A 23,145-nucleotide genomic window follows, 5' to 3' on the forward strand; every position below is an offset into this window, starting at 1 on the left:
ATAACAAAAAGAAAAGAATTGTATTACATAAAAACAAACTAATAGTACCCACATGCATTTTAGATGCCTATAAAATGTTTGTTCTTTAATTGCCATGCTTTTGCCCTTTTTTCCATTATAAAATAACCAAAAACCAATTAAATTTATTTCTAAAGGTAATCAAACATCCAATTCAATAAACTAAAGAACGATTGTTAAAAGTCTTAGTTGTTTACTTGTTCTTCGCTTCACACGGCGCCTTAATCAATGACTCTTTCTACTGTTATCTTCCAAACCAAGTAGTATTTTCAATTTAGAGATGGATAAATAAAAGGATTGAACTTTTCGATTGGATTTCTCGAGTGGAATACAACATAAGAAAAATAGGAATTGCAAATAGAATTTGGAATATTTTGATAAATCATGTCATTTTTAGGATAGTGTTTTACGTGTTACGTGTTTCGACCTTTTTTTTAATAATATGTGTAAATGTATTTTCTATTTGCATGTTTGCTATGTCATAACTAAAAAGGCTTTATACGTAGGCAAAGAATAAACGAGTTGAGCGTTTTGTTAATGCTTTCAAAGCGACAAATTTGAGCGTCTTGATTTTAAAATGTGAAATGGATAAGCGAGATCAAAAATTCAAAGAACCTAATTGTTTTCCCGTATATACTATAGGGGCATATTTGCCCCTTTTTCCTTATATATATAGCACCCCAATAGTTGACGTGGCAAGTTGGTCTTGGGATTCATGAAATAAATAAATAAATGAAACGGAAATAGCACTACACCACCAGGCAAAATCATAAAAAAAACAAACAAACAAACAGAGATCAGAAAATAGAAGAAAAACCCTAATTTGAGCAGCTTGGTTCCCAGAAGCAGCAGAGAGAAGGGGGTATAATGGGAAAGAAGAAGAAGAAAGTAGCGTCAAAAGTTTGGTGTTATTATTGCGATCGGGAATTTGACGACGAGAAAATATTAGTACAGCACCAAAAAGCAAAGCACTTCAAGTGCCATGTCTGTCACAAGAAGCTTTCGACTGCCGGTGGTATGGCTATTCACGTCCTCCAGGTTCATAAAGAGAGCGTCACCAAGTAATAATTATAATCATTCACTTTATAAAATTTGATAATTTTGTTGTCTGTGGAATCTTGTTTATTGATTTTGTTTTGATTATTTTAGGGTTCCGAATGCGAAACCAGGAAGGGAATCAACTGATATTGAAATTTATGGAATGCAAGGTATTCCACCTGATGTATTGGCTTCCCATTATGGAGATGAAGGTAATCAATTGAAATTCTTTTGATTGTTTACACTTGGTCAATAATAATTTAGTTCGTATGCCAGATTCTTAGTACTTGAATTATATTTTGAATCCTATTATTGAGTGTAATATATTCGGTATAAGTGAGAATTTTAGATTGTAAACTAGTGGGTTTTCTCTTTTGATAAAAGCTTTATTTTGTGTGATATTTGGGTTTATGTTTTATTTGATTGAACATAAACACATGGAGCTGTTATTATTGGAAACATATGAAGATATGGACAATGTTATGTTATCTTGCTTTATACAAATAAAATATTAGAGTTAATTAATTATGTTTTTCATTAGGTTACTAGTTGCATTTTTGGAAAAGCTTAGAAATCCGTTATAGGATCAGATTCATGACTTTAGTGTTTATCTATGTGAACCCCCTTCCTATGTTTGTTGGCCTAGGAACAGCCTGGGTATGATCAAGGTTGCTCCACTGTCAATGTTAAAAGCCTTGTGGATTCTTTTTAGATTATCATGAAAATATATCTAGGTAGTTTGTTTGTTTGATATACACTTCTAATGGCTAATTTTATCACAACACTTTGCTGAAATGCATTTAACTTTAGGCCTGTGGTATGTTTTGACCTTTTTTTTGCAAGTAATAGGTGATTTGATGTTTGTCTTGTTCGTTTGTTAGTTTTTGTCTTCTTTAATCTTAATTAAAACTTTATGGGTTGTATGATATAGCCTTTCGTTGTTTACTCGTGTACCTCTAATCTTCCGATGGAGCAATAGTCTAGATGCATGTTGTTCGATATTTACATTGTCTGAAAATATATGAACACCTTATTGGCAAAAAAATTCCATTCTAATGATTTTGAACTCTTTAGCAGAAGATGATAACCCCTCAAAAGTTCCCAAAGTGGATTTTTCATCTACTCCACTTGGTGGTATAATGCCAGGAACATTGGGTGTTCGATATCCTCCACATACTTTGGGCGCCATGCAACCGATGTATGTATACTTTTTCGTTTCTTTGCTATGCCGACACTTAATTTTTGGTTTTTTTCCATATGCTAATGATGATGGAAAAATCATGCTCATTTGATCAAATCCACTAGCATTGGGCATGAATCATTTTGTACATGCAATATCTCTACTTTATGCAGAGTGATAATTGAATTTGATTGATGGATCATTCCTATATACCAATTCTGCGTTCTTACTTTCAATAGTGTGTTTTCATCTTTTCATGGCACATCACTTTATATTTGAATTTGTAGTCCCTCTCAATTGTGAAGACGTTAAGATTACTGTGCTTAGAAAAGAAAGGGAATAAATAGCATTTTTGCAATATGTAAGGGGAAAAAGTTGCATACAAATATGTGCCCGCCCTCCTTGTATTCCCGCAATAGCTATGGGAGCACTTTGTAGTTTGTACACCGGGTGAGCCCTATGATAAAATTTCAGCAGGAAAATTCTATAATACAAACATGTTTCTCTAAATTTCAATATTTCGTGTAATCGGATAGAACATTTATACATTGAATATGACTTTTGAATACAAGGGAAGAAATGTGGCATTTGAACGAAATTTTATACATTTAAATAATAATTTATTGTAAACATTGCTTAGTATAAATGAAGTCGTGAGGCTGGCGGAGTGCTGGTTCTCTTTGAATTTCCTTCTTGATCGAACTGGGTAGTAGGCTTTATCTTGGCTTTGTATAAATAGGGAAATTTTAACTGAGGCCTGAAGTTTTCGGACTTCTCTTCGATGAGAGGGTTGAACTCATGCTAAATTTGGAGACAAAGTTTTTCTATAGGAACAGGCATAAGTACAGGGATATTCATGGCAGATTATTGAGCAGAAATGTGTTATAAGAAACCCTCAATTCGAGAGCTTAAAACAACACCATCTCACATTTGCATTATTGTTCTAAGTTTACATAAACACATCGTTGTTTGTTTAACATGGCTGTGTATTTTGTTGAAATAATTGGGAGGCAATGGATAGTTTGTCGTGTTTCGTTATGAACATTTATTTTTCTTTTCGTCTGCAGCTATGGTTCTTCTGTGCCACTTCCTCCTGCGGGCTGGCCAGTTCCTCCGAGGCCACCATGGTTTACACAGTCTTCTGCTGTTCCAATCCCACCTGGACCTGGAGGATTTGGGCAGCAGCCATTGTTTCCAGTGCAAAATGCAAGGCCGCCTCTGCCTTCAGCTCCATCAGCTGCTCTCCAACTTTCAGTAGTTACTCCTCCAGGATTGCCGTCATCGACACCGCCTATTCCTGTATCACAGCCGTTATTTCCAGTCATAAGCAATAACCTGCCTCAAGGTTCACCATTTTCTTCTCATTTACCTTCAACTAATATTTCATCGAGCATCCCTGCAGAATTTAAAGGTTCTCTGGATGTGCTTTCAGGTGCTAACAATTCTCTGATACCTGGTTACTGTACTTCGAGTATTTTAGGTTTGACCACTAATTAATTGTTGCTGTAATTTAGAGAAATTTTCAATATAGACTTGCCATCTTTCAACATTATGGTTAAATTTTAAAAGAATCAAGTTTTAAATTTTGTCCTGGAATCTAATATTGGCGGAAAGTTAGCGTAAAAGACTTTCTTTCCTTGCATGGATACCCTGAAGTTGTATTTTCTTGCTATAGAATTGTACGCTGTTTGCTTCTACTTGCAATTCGGGGCAATTCCTGGCATTTTTTTTAATTCAAATGTGTTTACTGCAGGTGGGACATTAGCCAATTCACATTCTTATGCCTCTGGTCCAAATACAAGTGGTCCTTCTATTGGACCACCTCCTGTAATAGCAAACAAGGCTCCTGTGACCCAGCCAGCTGTTAACGAGGTCTATTTAGTCTGGGATGACGAAGCCATGTCTATGGTAAGTTGCTCCTGCACTAAGGATGTGTTCTGGTATTGTTGACCTTCTTGTAGTAAATGTGCTAAAATTTGATACATTTGTACAGGAGGAGAGAAGAATGTCCTTAGCAAAGTATCAGGTGCATGATGAAACTAGCCAGGTAAGTTATGACTATCTCTTAGATATTTGGAGTTGCGTTTGCATATCTAACCAGATGAGTAGATTTATGCTTTCACGTTTTCAGATACAGTTGTTTACTCATGTTACCTGTTTAGAGAGGTATTTTCTGTATGAATTTTTCATTTATCTATTTCTTTTCATCCAAAACCCCACAGCTAGTGAAAGATATGTTCCCCTAAGTATTTGATGGAAGTCCATCTTATCAGTTGATGGCATGCTCGTCTTTTTCTTCTTTTACTTTTTTACCCTGCATAAAAGGCACCTAATTTGTGGTTGAAGATTGAAGTAGGTAATTGTGTTATTTATGCTGCTAGTTAGTAATACATATTTGAGAAGCTTTGCTGGAATCAACTCAGAGGATTTCTCCATCCTAGCATCCTTCTCAGTTAAGGAGTGTATGTATTTACTGATAAAATTTGAATTAATTTATTATATACCTGCCCTATGCTTTGATTCCGAAGTGTGGGTGTTTGGGTGGAACAAGATGATACCCAACAGATTTTTGCTCATTACAATTTATTTTTATCATCGAATCGTGAATTCAGACTTGGCCCAGGTCAGCTTCTTTAAAGTTCGGTATCTTTTGCGTAGAACCAAGCTTCCATATATCTGGTTGTTGACTAGTTTGCGGTCACAATGCGATTTTTTGATGGTCTCCGTTGTCTTTATGTTTCAGATGAGTTCAATTGATGCGGCCATTGACAGAAGGATATTGGAAAGCAGGCTTGCTGGTCGAATGGCATTTTAGATCAAACAATGGCCATGAATTCAATACTAGATACTGCCTATTACTCGAGCTGCAATGCATCCTCTCTGTCATTGTTGTTTAACAAGAAAGCAAGGTAGACAAAATGCATTGTTGTTTAACAAGAAGGCGAGGTGGATGAAGCCATTGTTTATCAAAAAAGTGCGGCCAATGAAGCCATTGTGTAACGAGAAAGTGAGGTAGACAAAGCTATTCTTTAAACATGGAACAAACTTCACGACCAGTGCAAATCAGTTCTGCATGTGATTGTTTTCTTTTTTTCTTTTAGTTATTTATCACAAGCCTGTTAGTATATAGATTTTTTCCTTGAGAAGCAGATGCTTAATTTACTGACCTCTTTTCCTTAGGTGATTTTGAAACTTAATGTTGTAATGGTATGTATTTTTAAGTATATTTTTTCTTAAGTCAAAACATGCATTTTGACAGAATAATGTTACTTTGTGGTTTGTATTAAATATTATATTGTCAGTATTTCTACTTGCATTATGAGTGCCCTCTTGTCAAGAACACCAAATGAGGAGAGGTTCAAGAGAGTGGACAAACTAATATTTTTCAGCGGCAATAACGCACTTTAAGGCTTATTTCTAGCCCTTTCTTGTCACTTAATATTTACTATGTACTTGATTCATCAAACAATTATCAATATATTTCGTCATGTGCTGCGGTTCTTTTATATCTGTTGAGCAGCAATGCAATCTGATTGATTTCCCAATTTCTGCAGAAGGTGTTCTGATACTGCACCAACAGGGTATTATAGACGAGCAAACCTTTAATTTAGGTCAAATAATCGCTAACTGTACACTTCGTGACTTATTTGATCCCGAGACAAGTTTTGGGATTTAATTGACTAAAAAAATTAAAAGTGATTTATTTGATCTCGAAACAACAAAATTCAAGGGCTGGGTTTATCATTTTCTCAATTGTAAACCATTAAAGCTGGTATACTCTCACTCTTCTATTATGATCCTTTTATTAGATTTTAAACATTGATGACTCTGGCATCTCTATAGAGTTCCATACTTCCAGAAGTTGCGAAGCTGATTTTGTGAGTCGGGGTTTTTCAACAAGAGTGCTCGAGTATCTAGAATGTATAATAACTTTTACCAGTTTGGAAATTCAACAGTGAATCTACTAAAATCAGCCCTTCGTCGAACAAACTGTCTATGTACAGTATGCCATAGATTGATAATGGATTGGGAAGCATATCATTTCTTGGCTTTAAAACCCAGCCTCTCTAATCTAATAATGACATTAAGAAGAAATAAACAAAAATTCTAGTACTTCATTAGATTTGATCCAGCTTACAAAAGAACCTCAATCGGTTATGTCGAAACACAGCTTAGCCTCATCCCAAGGACCATTTATCTCGAACTTGTACTCCTGAATTTTAATGAGCCAATAAGGACACACAATGCTTACAAACACCAGCAAACACAAAAACAACACAAAAAGTAACCTGTGCAATGTATACACTAAGGCCAACGTAACCGACATCAATCCGAACGAAAACATAAGATACAGGCAAGAAGAGTATTTCTTAATGCAGTAAGTGACAAAAGGAGCAAATAGAAAGACTTGCAAGGAAAACAACATTATAGCGAAAACATGTAGCCTTGACGGAAGCAGCGACGCAACAAAAACAGAGGCAACGACAGACGCATTTAAAGAAACACAGCTGGTCAGATTTGGATTCTTTAAAGCCCCAGGTGCTGCTATAGTTGATCCCGAATAGTCATGCAGGAAAAGGTGAAGAATTATAAGCGAAACAGCGACCGCCCAAATAGAATCCGAGCTTATGGAGCGCGTGAGAGTGTGATAAATAGGAGCCAACACATATAAGCCGGTTGTGAAAAAAGAGACATTGATAATATAGTGGAATAGAAGATTGAGAGAAAGTATTTCCTTTGTTAATAGCAAAACAAGAAAACCCGATCCGAGAAGGAAGCCATCGAGAAGTAAAAGGGAAGTTTCATCAAGGACAAACTGCAATGTGTAAGTCCAAACTAAGCCGACAAGTGCAACAATGCACAAATACTGAGAAATGGAAACCGAGTCTTGCATTACCTTTAAGAGGTCACGTTTCACAACGTTAGCATTCATAACCATATCTTCAAGAAAAGAATCATCCGTGTGATTGTCATCAAACCCGGGTTGCATCCCTCCGTATGCGACTTTTCTCCACTTAGACTGAGGAGCGGTACTTTCGCTGATGTTAGTATCCATTGCCATTTAACGACTCTTGTGTGTTCAAGCAACACTTAAACTTGAAAATAATCAGTAAAAGGAACACTTGCGCTCCGTTGTTCGGAATCTAGTTTCTCTCTGAGGCTTTTCTGATCTGCCAAGTGATCCAGATGACAGTCATTAATTTCCAATACCCAGAAGTAATATAATTTTCAGTTATCCACATTATGAAAGTTGCAAGCTTCATAGCCAAAGTAGAAGTGAACGTTAATTAAAAATTCCTCCCACAGGCATTCAAATTCTCCAATGATTTGAAATAAAAATAAAAATTAATAAGCAGTATCCTCAATATGTTATAATTGCAGTTAGTAATTTAATTATTTATTTAGGAAATTTTTTTAACAAATAATCATTAGACTATACAACAAAAATCAACAAATTATATAAGAATCAAATTCTGAACTTATTAAATTAACAATTAGCACATTAACAAATTCAATTAAGAAACAATAGAGAACCTGGGCAGCAAGGGGCGGCGGCAGCAAGGGTCGGGGAGGTTGCGATGGGCGGCAGCAAGGGGCAGGGGAGTGTCGATCGGCGGCAGTTCGTACGGAAGCTTTCTCTCTATCAATTATTATTATTATTATTTTTGTTTTAGATGCAGGAAATGTAAAGGAAGATTTGTAGGAAATCTGGACTTTACCGACGGATTGGTGGTCTCTCTCTAATCCGTCGCTACAAAAGGAAAAGTTAAAAAGCAAAAATAAAATAAATATAAAATTGCAAACTTACTGATTTAAGTAAAATTAATTTTAAAATCAGATATTATAAAAATTATAACTTTTATAATAAAAAATTCCAAATAAAATAAATAATTACACAAATTAAAAATTAACAAAAACTAAAACTAAAACTGATCAATTAACAATAAACCAATTATTATACTAAATAATTTTTTGAATAAAAATAATTAAAAATTAAATAAATTAAATATTTTTTTATCCAGAGAAATATCATATATTTTAGTTTTTTGTAAACTCAAAGAATAATAATAGTATCTCATATATTAACTCAAATATAAAGACAAATGGTAAAAAAAATCCTCGTAGTTTTTATAAAAATACAAATCAGCCCTTTTATTTTTTTTGAAGTATAATTAAAACCTCTTTATTTTCAAATAGAACAAATAACCCCTTTAATTCAACATCATTAGAAACACTCGTTAATGGCTGATATGTCTCTCGTAATCATATAGGAAAAAAATTTAAAAATAATTTTAATATTTAAAATATTTACCAAAAATTTGAGGGAATAAGTGTCCCAAAAGTAAATTAAAAGGATTTATTTGTTCGATTTTAAAATAATAAGGGTTTAATTGTTCAATTTTAAAAACACGGGGGTTTAATTGTTCACAAAAAAAGTAAAAAGGCCGATTTGTACTTTTGAAAAAAAACTCGAAAGCTTTTTTATACCTTCTACCAAATATAAACAATTATATTTATCAAAAACTGACAACAATCTAAAATCTAGAGAAAGTCACAAAAATACCATACAATGACTCTTCCTTTTCACTCTTTACCAAAAATTTAAAATCTTTACATGGCCACCACCTTATTTTCATTACTACAATTGTGCTGACATCAGCGTGCATAATACATCAACATGATGCCACTGACATCAAGTGCACCAAATGACACACGCGGGTCTAGGGGTGTAAACGGGCCGAGCTGAGCCCGAGTTAGGCCAAGCTCGAGCTCGAGCTCGAGTATGTTTTACAGGCTCGAGCTCGAGCTCGAGCTCGAGCTCGAGCTCGACTGGGCTTTAATTTTGAAGCTCGAGCTCGAGCTCGAACAACATTCGAGCTACTCGAGCTCGAGCTCGAGCTCGAGTTGAATTTAATAAAAATAAAAATAATAATTAAAAAAATCAGATTTGATGTATTTTCATTATTGTTCACTATATATTATACAATTTAACCAATTTTTATGATGCATATCTAAATTTAGAGGTGTAAAAATTTAATATAATGATAATGAAATTATTATTGTTAATTTATAACAAGCTCGTTTAGGCCCGTTTAGGCTCGCGAGCCTCACGAGCCTTAGTAAATGGTACTCGAGCTCGGCTCGAGATGGAGCTACTCGAGCTCGAGCTCGAGCTCGACTCGAATTTTTCGAGCCGATCTCGAGCTTTTTTCGAGTCGATCTCGAGTAACTCACGAGTAGCCCAACTCGTTTACACCATTACGCGGGTCACACCTGTGATGTTATTTGTTTTTCCTTTTTCAATTGAACAAAAACTTGTATTACATATATATTTAACACTGAAATTGAATCTTGCAAATTTTTTTATAACATATTTATTTAAATTTTAATTTAAAATTTTAAAATATCAGTATTAATCTTAAATCTAAAAATATTAATATATTAAATTTTAAAAATATAAAAATACACAAATAATACAATTTTAAAATAATTAATTTTATGAATTATAAATATGTGATTGATACACGCCGAACACGGTTCTGATGTATAAATTATATATATTATGTATAAATTATATATCATAGATGATTTATTAAGTATATTAAAAATATATACATATATTATATATAAATTATATATTGAGGATGTATATATTTAAATACATTTAAAAATTCTATCTGTCATGTATAAGTTATGTATCACCGATATATCTATTAAGTACATTTAAAAAATGTATCTATCATGTATAAATTATGTATCTGCGATGTATCTAATAAGTAAATTTAAAAATATATCTATTGTGTATAATTATGCAGTAAAAAAGTATTTATCATATATAAATTATGTATGAAAGATATATCAAATATGTATTTAAAATTTTATAATAAAATTAAAAAAAGATGTAAAAAAATGTGTCTATTATGTACTATAAATTATGTATCAACTATGTATATATTAAGTACATTTTAAAATTGTGTCTATCATGTTTAATATTTTTTTTTAATAAATATCACGTATAAGTTATGTATCGGAGATATATTATATATGTATCAGACATGTATCAAATATGTATCGGATATGTATCAAACATTGTTTTTCAAATACCTTTTGTATATTTTGATTATTTCTTTATTTTTTTTACGTAAATTAAATTCATCGTGTGTATTTTTTTGAAAGGAAGATGAATATGTATCAAATATATACTTCATGGTATCGGAGATGTATCAAATATGTATCAGAGATGTATCTGTTATATAAAATTTGATGATGATCTATTTAAATATATATTTTCAAATGCCTTGTTTTATAATTATGATGTGGATATGATATGTTTCTTCTTTTCCTACTTAGGAATATATTAATTATTAAAAAATAATAGAGAAAAGATTGTGGAAAAAGAAAAGAAAATTCAATGTCAATATAAAATTATTAATAAAGTTGATTTGTACAACCCCAACCATTGCTCAAGTTTCTTTGTCACAAGTAATTCAACAGTTGACAGCAATAAATTGTCTCCTATCCTCTTATACAAAAATAATTTTTAAGTCATTGTATTTGTTTAACATTTGATGCACTCTTTTATTATTCTTTTCAGTTGTGTTCTAGTGCACAAACTCTTTTATCTTCACTGCTTAATTTTTTGCTTGCTAAAAATTTATCAATTCCTATATTTTTTCGAACCATGCACACCTCTAATATTAGTTATGACATTTATATTAGCATTGATTAATTAAATTATAATCGTTAGTGGAGATTATATATAAAAAATAAAATTATTAAAATCTAAATATTATGAATTAAAAAATATGTTAAATAGATTATAATTTTATGTACATTTAATTTTTAATATTTAATACACCGCAAAATATAAAAATCAAATAAAAATAAAACCAAGGGCCAAACGTACATCATAACATGTATTATTTAATTGATTGTCCAAAAAACATGGTGCAAAACAAAAGAACAACAATGAGCAACTAATGTAATTATTGTCGTTGCTCAGTTAAAATAAAAAAGCCCACTTATCTTTTTGAATAAAAAATAAAGAATTGTTAATATAAACATGGGAAAATAATAAAGGAAGAAGGTAATATAATGGGGTAGTTAAAGATATAAGGTGGGACACGTGTATGTTTGAGAGTAAGATGGTGTTGGATGAAAACAAATAGAGAATCTTGGTATTAAAGTTAAAATAGTGGTACAAATGTAAAGGCTATATATTTTCTTGTATTTGATGAAATATATAGCCTTTTTTCTTGTTTTCTTGTTATTTTCTCTAAAATCTATATACTATTTTAGAAAAGGGCTTTTGTTAGAGTTACTTTGTTTTTAAACAAAGAAACATACTTTGTTTTTTTACCCAATAAAAATCTTACATGTGGCAGGTTTCTTTTGAAAACAACTTGTTGACTTGTTTAGCAGGTTGTGTAGCGATTAAATATCTGATTTAGTCACTCAATTTTCATACAAGCTTTATATACACTACTAAATTTATTTTTAAATAATTAAAATGGTTATATAGGCTACCATAACTTAAAAATAAATTTGAAATTATATATATAATCTTATTAAAATTTGTATAACATCATGACTTAAAATTTAATTTTAATTATAATTGATGGAGTTTGCCTTCTGAACCGGTGAGTAAGACCTGCAAAACAGGGTAGAAGCTAACCGGACGGTGGTTGTCCGATTAACTCTCCGATGCTAAAGTCAGTTTAGAGCTTTGAGCAGCGTTTTGTGTATATGAATGTAATTGTGATTCTAGGCATACCTCGTGCTCCTTTTATAGTAGTCGAATATACCTAGTAGAGTCGTATTAGGCAGGTGAATCCTACTTTGCAGGGATTCGGCGATATCGTAGGGATTCTCCTGATTTGTCGTGATCTACCTTAATCTGATAAGAGTCCTATTTAGGAACGTCTTCCTAAATAGTCTTATCTTCCTAAAGTAGAGCTTATCCTTCCATATATAGTATTTGTGTCCGAATAGGACAATACTTCCATTCTTGGTCGATTGCCCGAATCCCGGACCTAACGCGCTTTGGGCGGATCATGTGGGATTCGGTCTTCAATGGCATATCACCGAATCTTAAGGGATTCGGCGTATCTTCCATATCTTCGGATCTTCAGGGAGAGTCCGGTATCATCTGAGAGTGGATCTCCTGTGACTCGGCTCCATTATATTTACTGTAGGATTCGGTATCCATCATTAGCCCCCCCCCCCCCCCCCCCCCCCCGCAAGTGAGCTGAAGTAATTGGTATTCATGCCTTAGTGGATTTTAGCTCTTTTGGAGCTGAGTCCTATTATACGGGCGAGTCGCTTTGTATTCTGGGCGAGTCGTTTCATATGTTTGTGGATGACGTTTCTTCTTTAGTAAGATTCTGTGTTGCCACGTGTCGTCTATCAGTAGAGGGTTGCGACTGGATGAAGGACAAGTGTCTTCGTGTGCTATTAGTTGGTCCTTATTCGTAATTATGGGATCTCGTCTTTTCAGTTTCTTCGGTTTAGGCTATATAATTGCTCATTTTCTTTCATTTTCCTTGTTTTTCTATCTTTGCTCTTTCTGCAACTGTCAAAAACAAATTTCTTCAAGCTTTCTGTGGGTTTACTTCTTCTGCTTTCAAGATTCCTCGTTTTCAAGTCGCTCCTTATCTTTCTTTCGATCCTGCGTATTTGCTTGCGAGGTATTTTACCTTTTCGCTAATTTGGTTTCTTGGTAGTTCTTTTGCAGTTTTGATTTTGTTCTTCTTGTTCTTCTTGTTCTTCGTCTTTTCTTTTCTTTTGATCTTTTAGAATTTTAATTTCACCATCACTCCGTGTTTCCCCCCCATTTTAAAATATTTAAAATGTCAGAAGTAACCGAGGGGGCGAAGGGTGCTCGTGACGAGCTAGAATATACCCGGAGCTCCTTGTCAAGAGAACAGATACTCGGTTATGCCGAGGAATTTAGTTTTCCTGGGTCATATGTTATTCTGAGGCCTGGAAAAATGTATCGGGCGAATCATAGCACCGATTCGCCTTCTAAGATAGTCATTTTTCATGAGAAACTTTTAGCGGGTCTTAGGTTTCCCTTAGAGTCTTTAATCGTAGAGGTCTGTCATAATTTAGGTGTTCCTTTGGGTCAACTTCATCCGAACGCGATTCGCCTTCTTTGTTCTTTTATGGAATCGTGTAGGGTTCGGATGCAGGAGCCTTCGCTTGCTCTTTTTAATTATTTTTATGTTTTCTCCCGCCGAAAGGGTGAGGAATTTATTTTTGCGGGTGGTCGACCGAATCGGTCTCTTTTTAGTCTTCCGTCTTCTTTGAAGGGTTGGACCCCCAAATTTTTCTTGGTTCAACATTCCTCTTTTTCTTCTTTTTCTCGGAGTTTTACTTCTAGTAAGGTTTCACTTACTGATGTACCTGATCTGACCGATGGGGAGAGGGACTTCGCCTTGTCTTTGTTGTCAGATTGTCGTTTTGATAAGCCCAAGTACAGCGTTCTTTTAGAACGATATTTAAGTCGCCGTGAAATACTTTTGGCGGGTCTTCCCTTAGAAGGTATTTTTCTAACTTTTGTTGTTATGTTTTGTTTTGTAGGATGTCGACTTCTCTTGAACATTTGCTTGACAATTTTCATGTCGATATGACTGTAGATATGGGCGAGGTCACCAGCGGCGTTCCTAATCCTCCTACGATCGTCGTGCCGAATCCGTCGCCTGATTCGGTGGGTCTTGATCCTGCTTCTGGCGATCAAGTTCCTGCTGCGACTTCTGAGTCGCCTCTGCTTCCTTCGAAGGAATCAGTTCCTTCTCTGAAGGAGTTGCCTGCCGCAGGCAAGAAGCATCCTGCTGAGGACCAAGCTGGAGCTTCTTCTAAGCGTCCCAAGAAGAAGAAATCTTCTGGGGTGTCTGTCGAGGAGGCACCTCGGTTTGCAGCTTGGGCGGACGCACAAGATCCGCCTCGACTTTCAAACGTCGCCATTCTTCATGCTTGCATGGAGAATATTATGATAAAAGAGGACATTGAGTCCATTGATCGCGAACATGGCGATAGTTTGGCTGAGTTCGCCTGTCTCGGCGGTTTTTCGGTATGCTTTTCTTCTTTTATTTTATATTATGATTTGCTTCTCCTTTTTTCTTATTTGTTGCTTTCTTTCGCAGGTGGTCCAGTCCATCGCTGTTTTGGAGCGCCGCCGAAGGGATGCGGTGGATCAATTGAAGAAGCTTCAGAAGGATTCCGAATCCTGGCTCTCCGAAAAACAAAAGATGGAGGAGGAGGCTGGCGAGGCGACTGGTCTGATCCAACAGCTGAGGTCCTCCGTATCTGCCAAGACTCGGGAGATTTCCGCTTTAGAGGCTCGGGTTCGAACTTTGTCCGAGGAAGTCGAGTCTCTACAGTCTTCTTCAGGTGCTCTCACTAAGGAGAGGGATGATCTGAAGAAAGAAGAGGGGCGTCTCCGCCGGCGTTTGGGTGACTCTGGGAGCTTTTATTCCCAAGTCATGACTCAATACCGGTTGGCGATCGGGGCAAAGCTGCGAGAGCAGAATCCTGGCGTCGATCTTTCTGGAGTCAATCAGTTGGATCCTGCTTCTTTGGCGAAGGAGGTGAAGGCGAAGCTTGATAAGCAGAAGCAAGATGCTCTGAAGAAGGCTTAATTTTTATTTTTTTCTTTTTGTATTTTTTGCTTTTTTGTATTTTTTGCTTTTGTTTATTTTTTGCTTTTGCCTTCTTTTTGTATTGGATCGTAGGCGGATCCTTTGTACTTTTGCTCTGTGAATATAATGATCTTTTGACCATTGTTTTTCTTTAGTTGTAGAGTTAATCTAAACTCGTTTGTTATTTTGAGAAGTTAATCTAAACTTCTGCTGGTGTAATTTATTTGTAGGTCCGAACGGATCCTTTTATTTATTTGACTCAGACGAGTCTAAATTATTTTTCAACTAAGATTCAAACGATTCTTGTTAAATTTGTATGTATTAGGTCTCGAGCGAGCCTATAAGATTTGCTTCTTATCGCCAAATCGCCTTTTTATTTCAAAAATGGGAATAAGTACATGCCATGAATTAATCTATTGATAATACTTTCTCAGGTGCTCTACATTCCAATATCTGGGTACCATGGATCCAGTTATTGTCTTTAGTTTATATGCGCCCTTGCCAGTAGCTTCTTCTACAATGTAGGGGCCTTCCCAATTAGCCTGCATTTTTTTCACTCCTCCGTTTCCTCTGCCAACTTCCGCGTTTCGTAAGACCAGATCGCCTTTTTGAAATTCTCTTGAATTCATTCTCTTGTTATGGTATCTTGCAGCTTGCTTCTTGTATGTGGCGGCTCGGATTGCCGCTTTATCCCTCCTTTCCTCTAGTAGGTCTAGACATAGCCTTGTTCTAGCCTCGTTAGTTTCTTCTTCTAGATAGTTTACTCTGATACTGGGTATGCCAATTTCTACCGGAATTACAGCTTCGGTGCCGTAGGCGAGCCTGAAGGGTGTTTCGCCCGTTCCTTTTCTAGGAGTTGTTCTGTATGCCCACAGAACGCTGTATAACTCTTCTGTCCAGTTCTCCTTATACTGAGAAAGCCTCTTTTTTATTCCTTGTGCTATGGTTCGGTTGGTGACTTCTGTCATTCTGTTTGTTTGAGGGTGCGCCACCGAAGTAAATTTCAAATTGATCATCAGTCCTTTGCAAAATGCCTTGAACCGCTTGCGGTTGAACTGTTTGCCGTTGTCTGCTATTACAGTGTGGGGTATGCCAAATCGGCATATTACTTCGTTCTTGAAGAATTCCTCTACTTTGGCTGCAGTGATGGTTGCGACTGGCGCTACCTCTACCCATTTTGTGAAGTGCTCTATTGCGACGATTAGGAATTTCAATTGATGTTTTCCCGTTTCAAACGGTCCGACTATATCAATCCCCCATGTGGCGAACGGCCAAGGGCTCTCCATTGATCCTTGAGGTACTGCTGGTACCCGACTGATGTTGTCGTGTCTTTGGCATTTATCACATTTCTTGACTAATGTTTTCGCGTCTTCTTTGATGGTCGGCCAGTAGTACCCTTGGAGTATTGTTTTTCTTGCTATGGTGACTGCTCCTTCGTGTGCTCCGCATATTCCTTCGTGGATTTCTTTTAAGATGGATTCTCCTGTCTGGGGCGAGACGCACCTAGACCATGGATGAGTCAAGGAGGTTCGGTAAAGAACTCCGTTGTGAAATGAGTAGTTGGCAGATTTCCTGATGGTGCGGATGGCTTCGACTTTGTCTGTCGGTAACTCGCCGTGGTTTAGATATTTGATCAATGGGGTCATCCAGGAGTCGGCCTCTTCGATTGCCATGACTTCTGTTTTTCTGGTGCTTGGTGATTCGAGAATTTCCTTTAACTGCATTTTAGTGAATAGATCTCCGAGTTCCGATGCTGATTTGGCGATGGCGTCGGCTTCGGTGTTTTCCTCTCTCGGGATTTGAATGATTTCCCATTGTCCTCCTTGTGCTTCCAGCTGTTGGAGCTGTGTTCTGACTTGTCCCAGATATTCGATCATCCCTGTTTCTTTGGCTTGATACTCTCCCTTGACTTGATTTACCACCAGCTGGGAGTCGCTATAGATCATTAGGATTTCCGTTCTTATTTCTAATGCGAGGCCGAGGCCTGCGATTAGGGCTTCGTACTCAGCTACATTGTTGCTGGCGGTGAATTGGATGTTTACTCCATATTCGATTCTGATTTTTCGAGTCCTTTGAGGATAGCTCCTGCTCCAGCTCCTTTTTCATTCGATGCTCCATCTACGTGAAGTTTCCATACCAAGGCTGGTTTGGGCTGGCCAGTCTCGGTTGGAGTTATTTCTGCTACAAAGTCTGCCAAAGCTTGTGCTTTTAGAGTCGGGCGAGGTTCGTATCTTATGTCGTGTTCGCTGAGTTGGATGGACCAGTGGACTAATCTTCCGGACGTTTCTGGTCGTTGGATTGCCTTTCGCAATGGTTGATTTGTTCTTACTACAACGTTGTGACTTTGGAAGTCGTATCTCAGCTTTTTGGCTGTGGTTAATACGGCCAGTGCCATTTTTTCGATCTCGGGGTATCGTGTCTCCGCGCCTTTTAGGACTCGACTAATGTAGTAGATTGGCTTCATTTCGTTGTCTTCTTCCCTCACCAGTACTGTTTCGATAGTCTCGTATGTGGTGCTGATGTATAGGTATAGCGTCTCCCCTTTCAGCGGTCTGCTGAGCAATGGGGGGGGGGGGTGACGAGGAACTTATTTATTTCTTCAAAAGCGTTCTCACAGTCTTCATTCCATTCAAATTTTTGTGTTCCTTTGAGGGCTTTGAAGAAAGGCAAGTATCTTTTTGCTGAGCAAGACATGAATCTACCGAGTGCTGTGATTCGCCCGTTGAGCTTTTGAACTTCGTTTATGTTTCTTGGTGCCTTCATGTCCATAATTGCTTTGATCTTCTCGGGGTTTGCCTCTATTCCTCTTTGAGATATCATGAATCCCAGGAATTTCCCGCCTTGTACACCGAACGTGCATTTGTCAGGGTTCAGCTTCATTCCGAACTTATTCAGTATGTTGAATGTTTCTTCAAGATCTTTGGCATGGGTTTCCTCATTCTCGCTTTTGATGATTAGGTCGTCTACATACACCTGGACTCGTTTTCCTATCTCGTCTTTGAACATGAAATTCATAAGCCTTTGGTACGTCGCTCCTGCGTTTTTCAAACCGAAAGGCATCGCCGTGTAGCAGTAAGTTCCTCCCTCCGTGATGAATGAAGTTTTTTCCTGGTCTTGCTCCTTCATCTGGATTTGGTGGTAGCCTTGGGCTGCGTCGGCCAGGCTATACATCGCGTGTCCAGCAGTAGAGTCCACGAGTTGATCGATGTCTGGGAGAGGGTAGCTATCTTTAGGACACGCTTTGTTTAGATCGGTGTAATCTACACACATTCTATTTTTTCCGTTGGCTTTCTTTACGATAACCACGTTAGCTACCCATTCGGGGTAGTGGACTTCTCGTATGAATCCCGCTTTCTCCAATTTTTCTACTTCTTCCGCGATTATTCTCTGTTTTTCTTCCGAGAACTTCCTTTTCTTTTGCTTCACAGGGTTCGCCGTTTCCGCTACATTTAGATCATGAGTAATGACTTGGGGATCTATTCCGACTATTTTTGACGCGTTAGCGGCGAAGGTTTTGACGTTCTTTTTCAGCATGGCCGTGATTTCGTTTTCGATCTTCGGGTTCATGGTTGCGCCGAGATTTACTCTTTTCTCCTTGTCGAGTTGGAGTTTCTTTGTTTCGCCTTCGGGTGCTGTTTCTTTTTCTTCGATGTCGTGATTAAGGATTTCTTCTATCGCCATTGTTTCGCCTGATTCCTTTATTGCTCGTTCATAGCACTTTTTCGCCTCGGCTCGGTTTCCTTGTATCGTGATAATTCCTTGTTTCGTTGGTATCTTCATGGTCAGTGCTTTTATGCTCGTCACGGCGGCTGAGTCGTGGAGGAAGGGTCTTCCCAGTATCGCGTTGTACGGCAAGTCGATTTCTACGACACTAAACCGTGTAGGTAATTCCTCGCTTTTCCTCGTTCTTCCTAGCTTGACATCGAGTGTAATTGTTCCATCTGGCTTAATTGGCGAGCCCCCAAATCCCACCACAGGTGTGGCATTTCTTTTCAGTTCTGCTGGTTCTCTTCCTAGGCTTTCGTAAGCCTTTCTTGTTATTAGGTTTATCGCGCTTCCTTCATCGATCAGAATTCTCTCAACGTTCCAGTGTTCGATGATCATGGCTACCACTAAAACTTCGTTATGTTCTTCAGCTATTCTCCCGAAATCTTCCCCGTCAAAAGTTACTGGAGGGGGAGTTGAGAATTCTGTTGCTTTCCGTTTTCTCTGTGACGTTTGTTTCTTCAGGTTTACTCTTTCAGAAGTCATCTTCTTCAATGAGATTTGTTTTTGAGTTCAGAAAAAGCTCCTTCTTTTGAAGTTTAGTTAAGCTTTTCCCACAGACGGCGCCAATTGATGGAGTCTGCCTTCTGAACCGGTGAGTAAGACCTGCAAAACAGGGTAGAAGCTAACCGGACGGTGGTTGTCCGATTAACTCTCCGATGCTAAAGTCAGTTTAGAGCTTTGAGCAGCGTTTTGTGTATATGAATGTAATTGTGATTCTAGGCATACCTCGTGCTCCTTTTATAGTAGTCGAATATACCTAGTAGAGTCGTATTAGGCAGGTGAATCCTACTTTGCAGGGATTCGGCGATATCGTAGGGATTCTCCTGATTTGTCGTGATCTACCTTAATCTGATAAGAGTCCTATTTAGGAACGTCTTCCTAAATAGTCTTATCTTCCTAAAGTAGAGCTTATCCTTCCATATATAGTATTTGTGTCCGAATAGGACAATACTTCCATTCTTGGTCGATTGCCCGAATCCCGGACCTAACGCGCTTTGGGCGGATCATGTGGGATTCGGTCTTCAATGGCATATCACCGAATCTTAAGGGATTCGGCGTATCTTCCATATCTTCGGATCTTCAGGGAGAGTCCGGTATCATCTGAGAGTGGATCTCCTGTGACTCGGCTCCATTATATTTACTGTAGGATTCGGTATCCATCAATAATGTAATAAAATTTATTTCTAATATTTGATTTAAATAAAAATTGTAAATCCAAAAAAAAAAGCATCTTAAATGATTTTTTTTATATATTTCAAACAACTATCGTGAACTAGTAGAAATATTAGTAAATAAATTTATTTTAACAATTTTTAATAAGTCAAACTGTTCTATACTAACCTCTTAGACTTCATAAACTAAATAGAAAATTTTAAAATTTATGTTAAAAGTGCCCAAATTTATGTGAAATATGTCTTAATTTACATGAATTATGCCTAATTTTACGTAAACTTGATTTTTTACTAAAAAAACTCACTCTCAAATAAAACATAAGAGATAGTTGAAATATTACAAAATAAACTCATTTTAAAAAATTTAAAAAAGTAAAAGTATTGAATAATAACATCTTGAACTCTGGATAACTAAATAAAAAAAATTAAAATATAAGTTAAAAGTGTTACTACAATTTACGCGAAATGTCATAATTTACGTGAATCATGTCCAATGTTACATGAAGTTAATTTTTCACTAAAAAAACTCACGCTCTCGAATAAAACACGGAAAATAGCGGAAATATTACAAAATAAACTCATTTTAACGATTTTTAAAAGTTAAAATATTCAATAATAATATCTTAGACTACGGGTAACTAAATAGGAAAATTTTAAATTTACGTGAAAGAACCCAATTAATGTGAAGTATGTGTTGGGTTTTCTAGGTTCATAACGCAGCGGAATTTCAAAAATTTATATAAAACCCAAACCAAGATCCATGTAATTCGACTTAATAGATTAATAACAGAATAAGTGCTTACTTGTATGTCGAATTCAACAGCAATGTAGGAAGGAAGGAGGTGGTTCACTTTGGTGATACCTGGCCTCGGATCAGAAACGCCTCCAAAAGAATGCGTCCTCTACGAGTATCCACACGGACAGACCTTAGCCAAAACTAGTGCTTGTGTGCTAGCACTATTGCTTCACAAGCAATTACGGATTTTAGTGATTTAGTGAATAATGAATTTCTTGTTATTCTCAAACCAATTGCTTAATGTGTATTTATAGTGATACAACAACACTAGGGTTTGAGACAAATTCAAATTTCAATCTCATTGCAATTCTACAAGTTTATGTTTATCAAAAACTCATTTTTGATAATCATCCATATATATTAATTACTATATTTATTATCTTCCAAAAAATAATAAATTAAGGAAAACACTTAATCACATTGGGCTTGTACAACCCATAACTGTTTTGGGCCTGTTCTTAGTGTGCGACCCTGTAGGTTCATATAACGTTGGCAGTAGGCCCGAAATTCCTATTTCAGCCCACAAGTCATAAGTGGCCTCTAGCAAGACATTATGACTACCCAAGTTATACGAATATCGACAATCCAATTTAACCATTTATAATAATATTTTAATCCCTTTGTCTCTCGATATCCAGATTGAATGTCATCCTTATAATATTCAATCATTAGTTTCTTGACTCTAAGTAGACTGAAAATGATAACTCTTTATCAATTCATTTAGGATGGCCATGCATTTCTTTCAGTTTATCTTCTTCAAGGGGCCCATAGATATCTTACTTAAATAAATGAGGGACAAATTCCTTCTCAGTCACTCACATTTCTCACATAGTTACTTTCATATCCAATGGCAATCTATTCCATTATCCTGTTAAAGATAATGTAAGACTGTATCAAAATATGAAATAGCTATGTAGAAATCCATGATGATTTCAAGGTCAAAGGATTATACTAATAGAACTGTAATGAGAATTACTTATGACAGTGATCTATGTAGTATTCTCACAGTGGGTCATCCAGTGCCTTATTTCTCAAATAGCACCTATGATTTGACTTGATATCTCATATACATGATTAGTAAAACATAATCATCAGTCAACATCATACTAGTCTCAATGTTCTATTAATACTAGGAATAGATGGTATATAATTCTTTTATTAAATCTAAGGGTTCTACTATCAAGTCACATACACTACAAGAAACTTGATTTTTGAAAACGTGAGTTGTCGTTGTGAAAACCTAAAATATGGTTGTTAAAAGTTTTTAACAACGACAAACGTGGTTGTGCGTGTTGGCGTAATGTAATGTTTTTTATAACGACTTTTTTTAAAAAATGGTCGTTGTTATAGGTTTTACAAAATATATAAGATTGGTTGTTAAAAGTTATTAGTAACTATAAAAAGTCGTTGTCAAAACATTATAATATTAATTATTATTTTAATATGTTATATAATTTGATAATTTTTATAATTTAAAATACAATTATTATTAAAATTTAATATTTTTTATTTTTTAATTGATATATTACAACAAAAGTAAAAATTATTTTTATAGTGAAGGGTGGGTTTCTTTTATAGTGAGAATGCATCATTCTCATTTCACTTATTTTCAATGTGGGATTTTAACTATTCCTTCTTTCTTTTAGCAACGAAATTATTTGTCGTTGTGAAATGATAATATTTAAAAACGACACATATTAAATCGTTGGTAAAGCAAATAATTTACAATGACATGATTAGTCGTTGTAAAATAATTATCTTTAAAAACGATATAAATTAAGTCGTTGCTAAAAGTATAACTTTTAATAATGATTTTATTAGGCGTTGTAAAATAATTGTATTTAAAAACGACATTAAAATAATCCTTATAAAAGGTATATATATTATAACGATTTTAATGGTCGTTATAATAGACCGTTGCTAAAATTCCTTTTCTTGTAGTGATACTTGATGACCTTAGAAAGAATTAACCATTCAAGTATTTTAATCATTAATATAAAATGATAAAAACTGCCAATCAATAAATAACAAAATGATAAAGTCAAAACATGGTCAAACATGATTGACCTAGTGCATATCACTAAAAGTATGTTCTAATTAATGCGAAATATGCCTCATTTTAGAATTTATTTTTTCTCTAAAAAAACTCACGGTCTCAAATATAATAGGAGAAATAAAGGGAAAATTACAAAAATGTGGTCATTGTAATTTTTGTATAGAGTTATATTATTTAAAAATGAAATTAAATTTTTTTCGGAAACAATTAGGACAAATTAAAGTTTACGCGAATTGTGCTCCATTTTACGTGAAATATGCCCCAATTTTACGTGACATATGCCATAATGTCCACGAAGTTGATTTATGAGCCAAAAATCACAAAGAATATAATCTTTTGAGAACATTTATAGGTTTTACTTATTTCAAACACATCGCGGAAAAAATTGCGGAAATATTTAAAAATTAGGTTATTGTAATGTTTTTATAGGGTTAAAGCATTAAAAAGTGAAATTTAAAAATTTAGCGGGAAAATAG

General features: G+C 35.6%; 2 protein-coding genes across 9 annotated transcripts; one reads left to right on the forward strand and one right to left on the reverse strand.

Moving 5' to 3' along the window:
• The first annotated feature begins 758 nt into the window (after nucleotides 1–758).
• On the forward strand, nucleotides 759–5,500 carry LOC126680827 (protein SUPPRESSOR OF FRI 4). 8 transcript variants are annotated; one of them, XM_050376049.2, is made up of 7 exons: nucleotides 759–1,079; nucleotides 1,168–1,268; nucleotides 2,131–2,254; nucleotides 3,304–3,581; nucleotides 3,669–3,716; nucleotides 3,990–4,144; nucleotides 4,230–5,500. In XM_050376049.2, the coding sequence occupies exons 1-7, from the start codon at nucleotides 886–888 to the stop codon at nucleotides 4,488–4,490; spliced, it is 1,161 nt and encodes a 386-aa protein (XP_050232006.1). In that variant the 5' UTR covers nucleotides 759–885; the 3' UTR covers nucleotides 4,491–5,500. The 8 variants fall into 8 exon arrangements, with proteins under 8 accessions (XP_050232006.1, XP_050232003.1, XP_050232007.1 ...); XM_050376050.2 differs by having other exon boundaries at nucleotides 760–1,079; nucleotides 3,304–3,716; nucleotides 4,230–4,283; nucleotides 4,980–5,500; XM_050376052.2 differs by having other exon boundaries at nucleotides 761–1,079; nucleotides 2,134–2,254; nucleotides 3,304–3,716; nucleotides 4,230–4,283; nucleotides 4,980–5,500.
• An 831-nt stretch (nucleotides 5,501–6,331) lies between these two features.
• LOC126680829 (phosphatidylinositol N-acetylglucosaminyltransferase subunit C) lies at nucleotides 6,332–7,946 on the reverse strand. Its single transcript, XM_050376055.2, has 2 exons — nucleotides 7,772–7,946; nucleotides 6,332–7,407 (listed from the first exon to the last, which is right to left on the reverse strand). The coding sequence occupies exon 2, from the start codon at nucleotides 7,296–7,298 to the stop codon at nucleotides 6,384–6,386; it is 915 nt and encodes a 304-aa protein (XP_050232012.1). The 5' UTR covers nucleotides 7,299–7,407; nucleotides 7,772–7,946; the 3' UTR covers nucleotides 6,332–6,383.
• Between the last annotated feature and the right edge of the window lie 15,199 nt (nucleotides 7,947–23,145).

Source organism: Mercurialis annua, linkage group LG5, assembly GCF_937616625.2.
Source record: "Mercurialis annua linkage group LG5, ddMerAnnu1.2, whole genome shotgun sequence".
NCBI classification, from domain to species: Eukaryota; Viridiplantae; Streptophyta; class Magnoliopsida; order Malpighiales; family Euphorbiaceae; genus Mercurialis; species Mercurialis annua.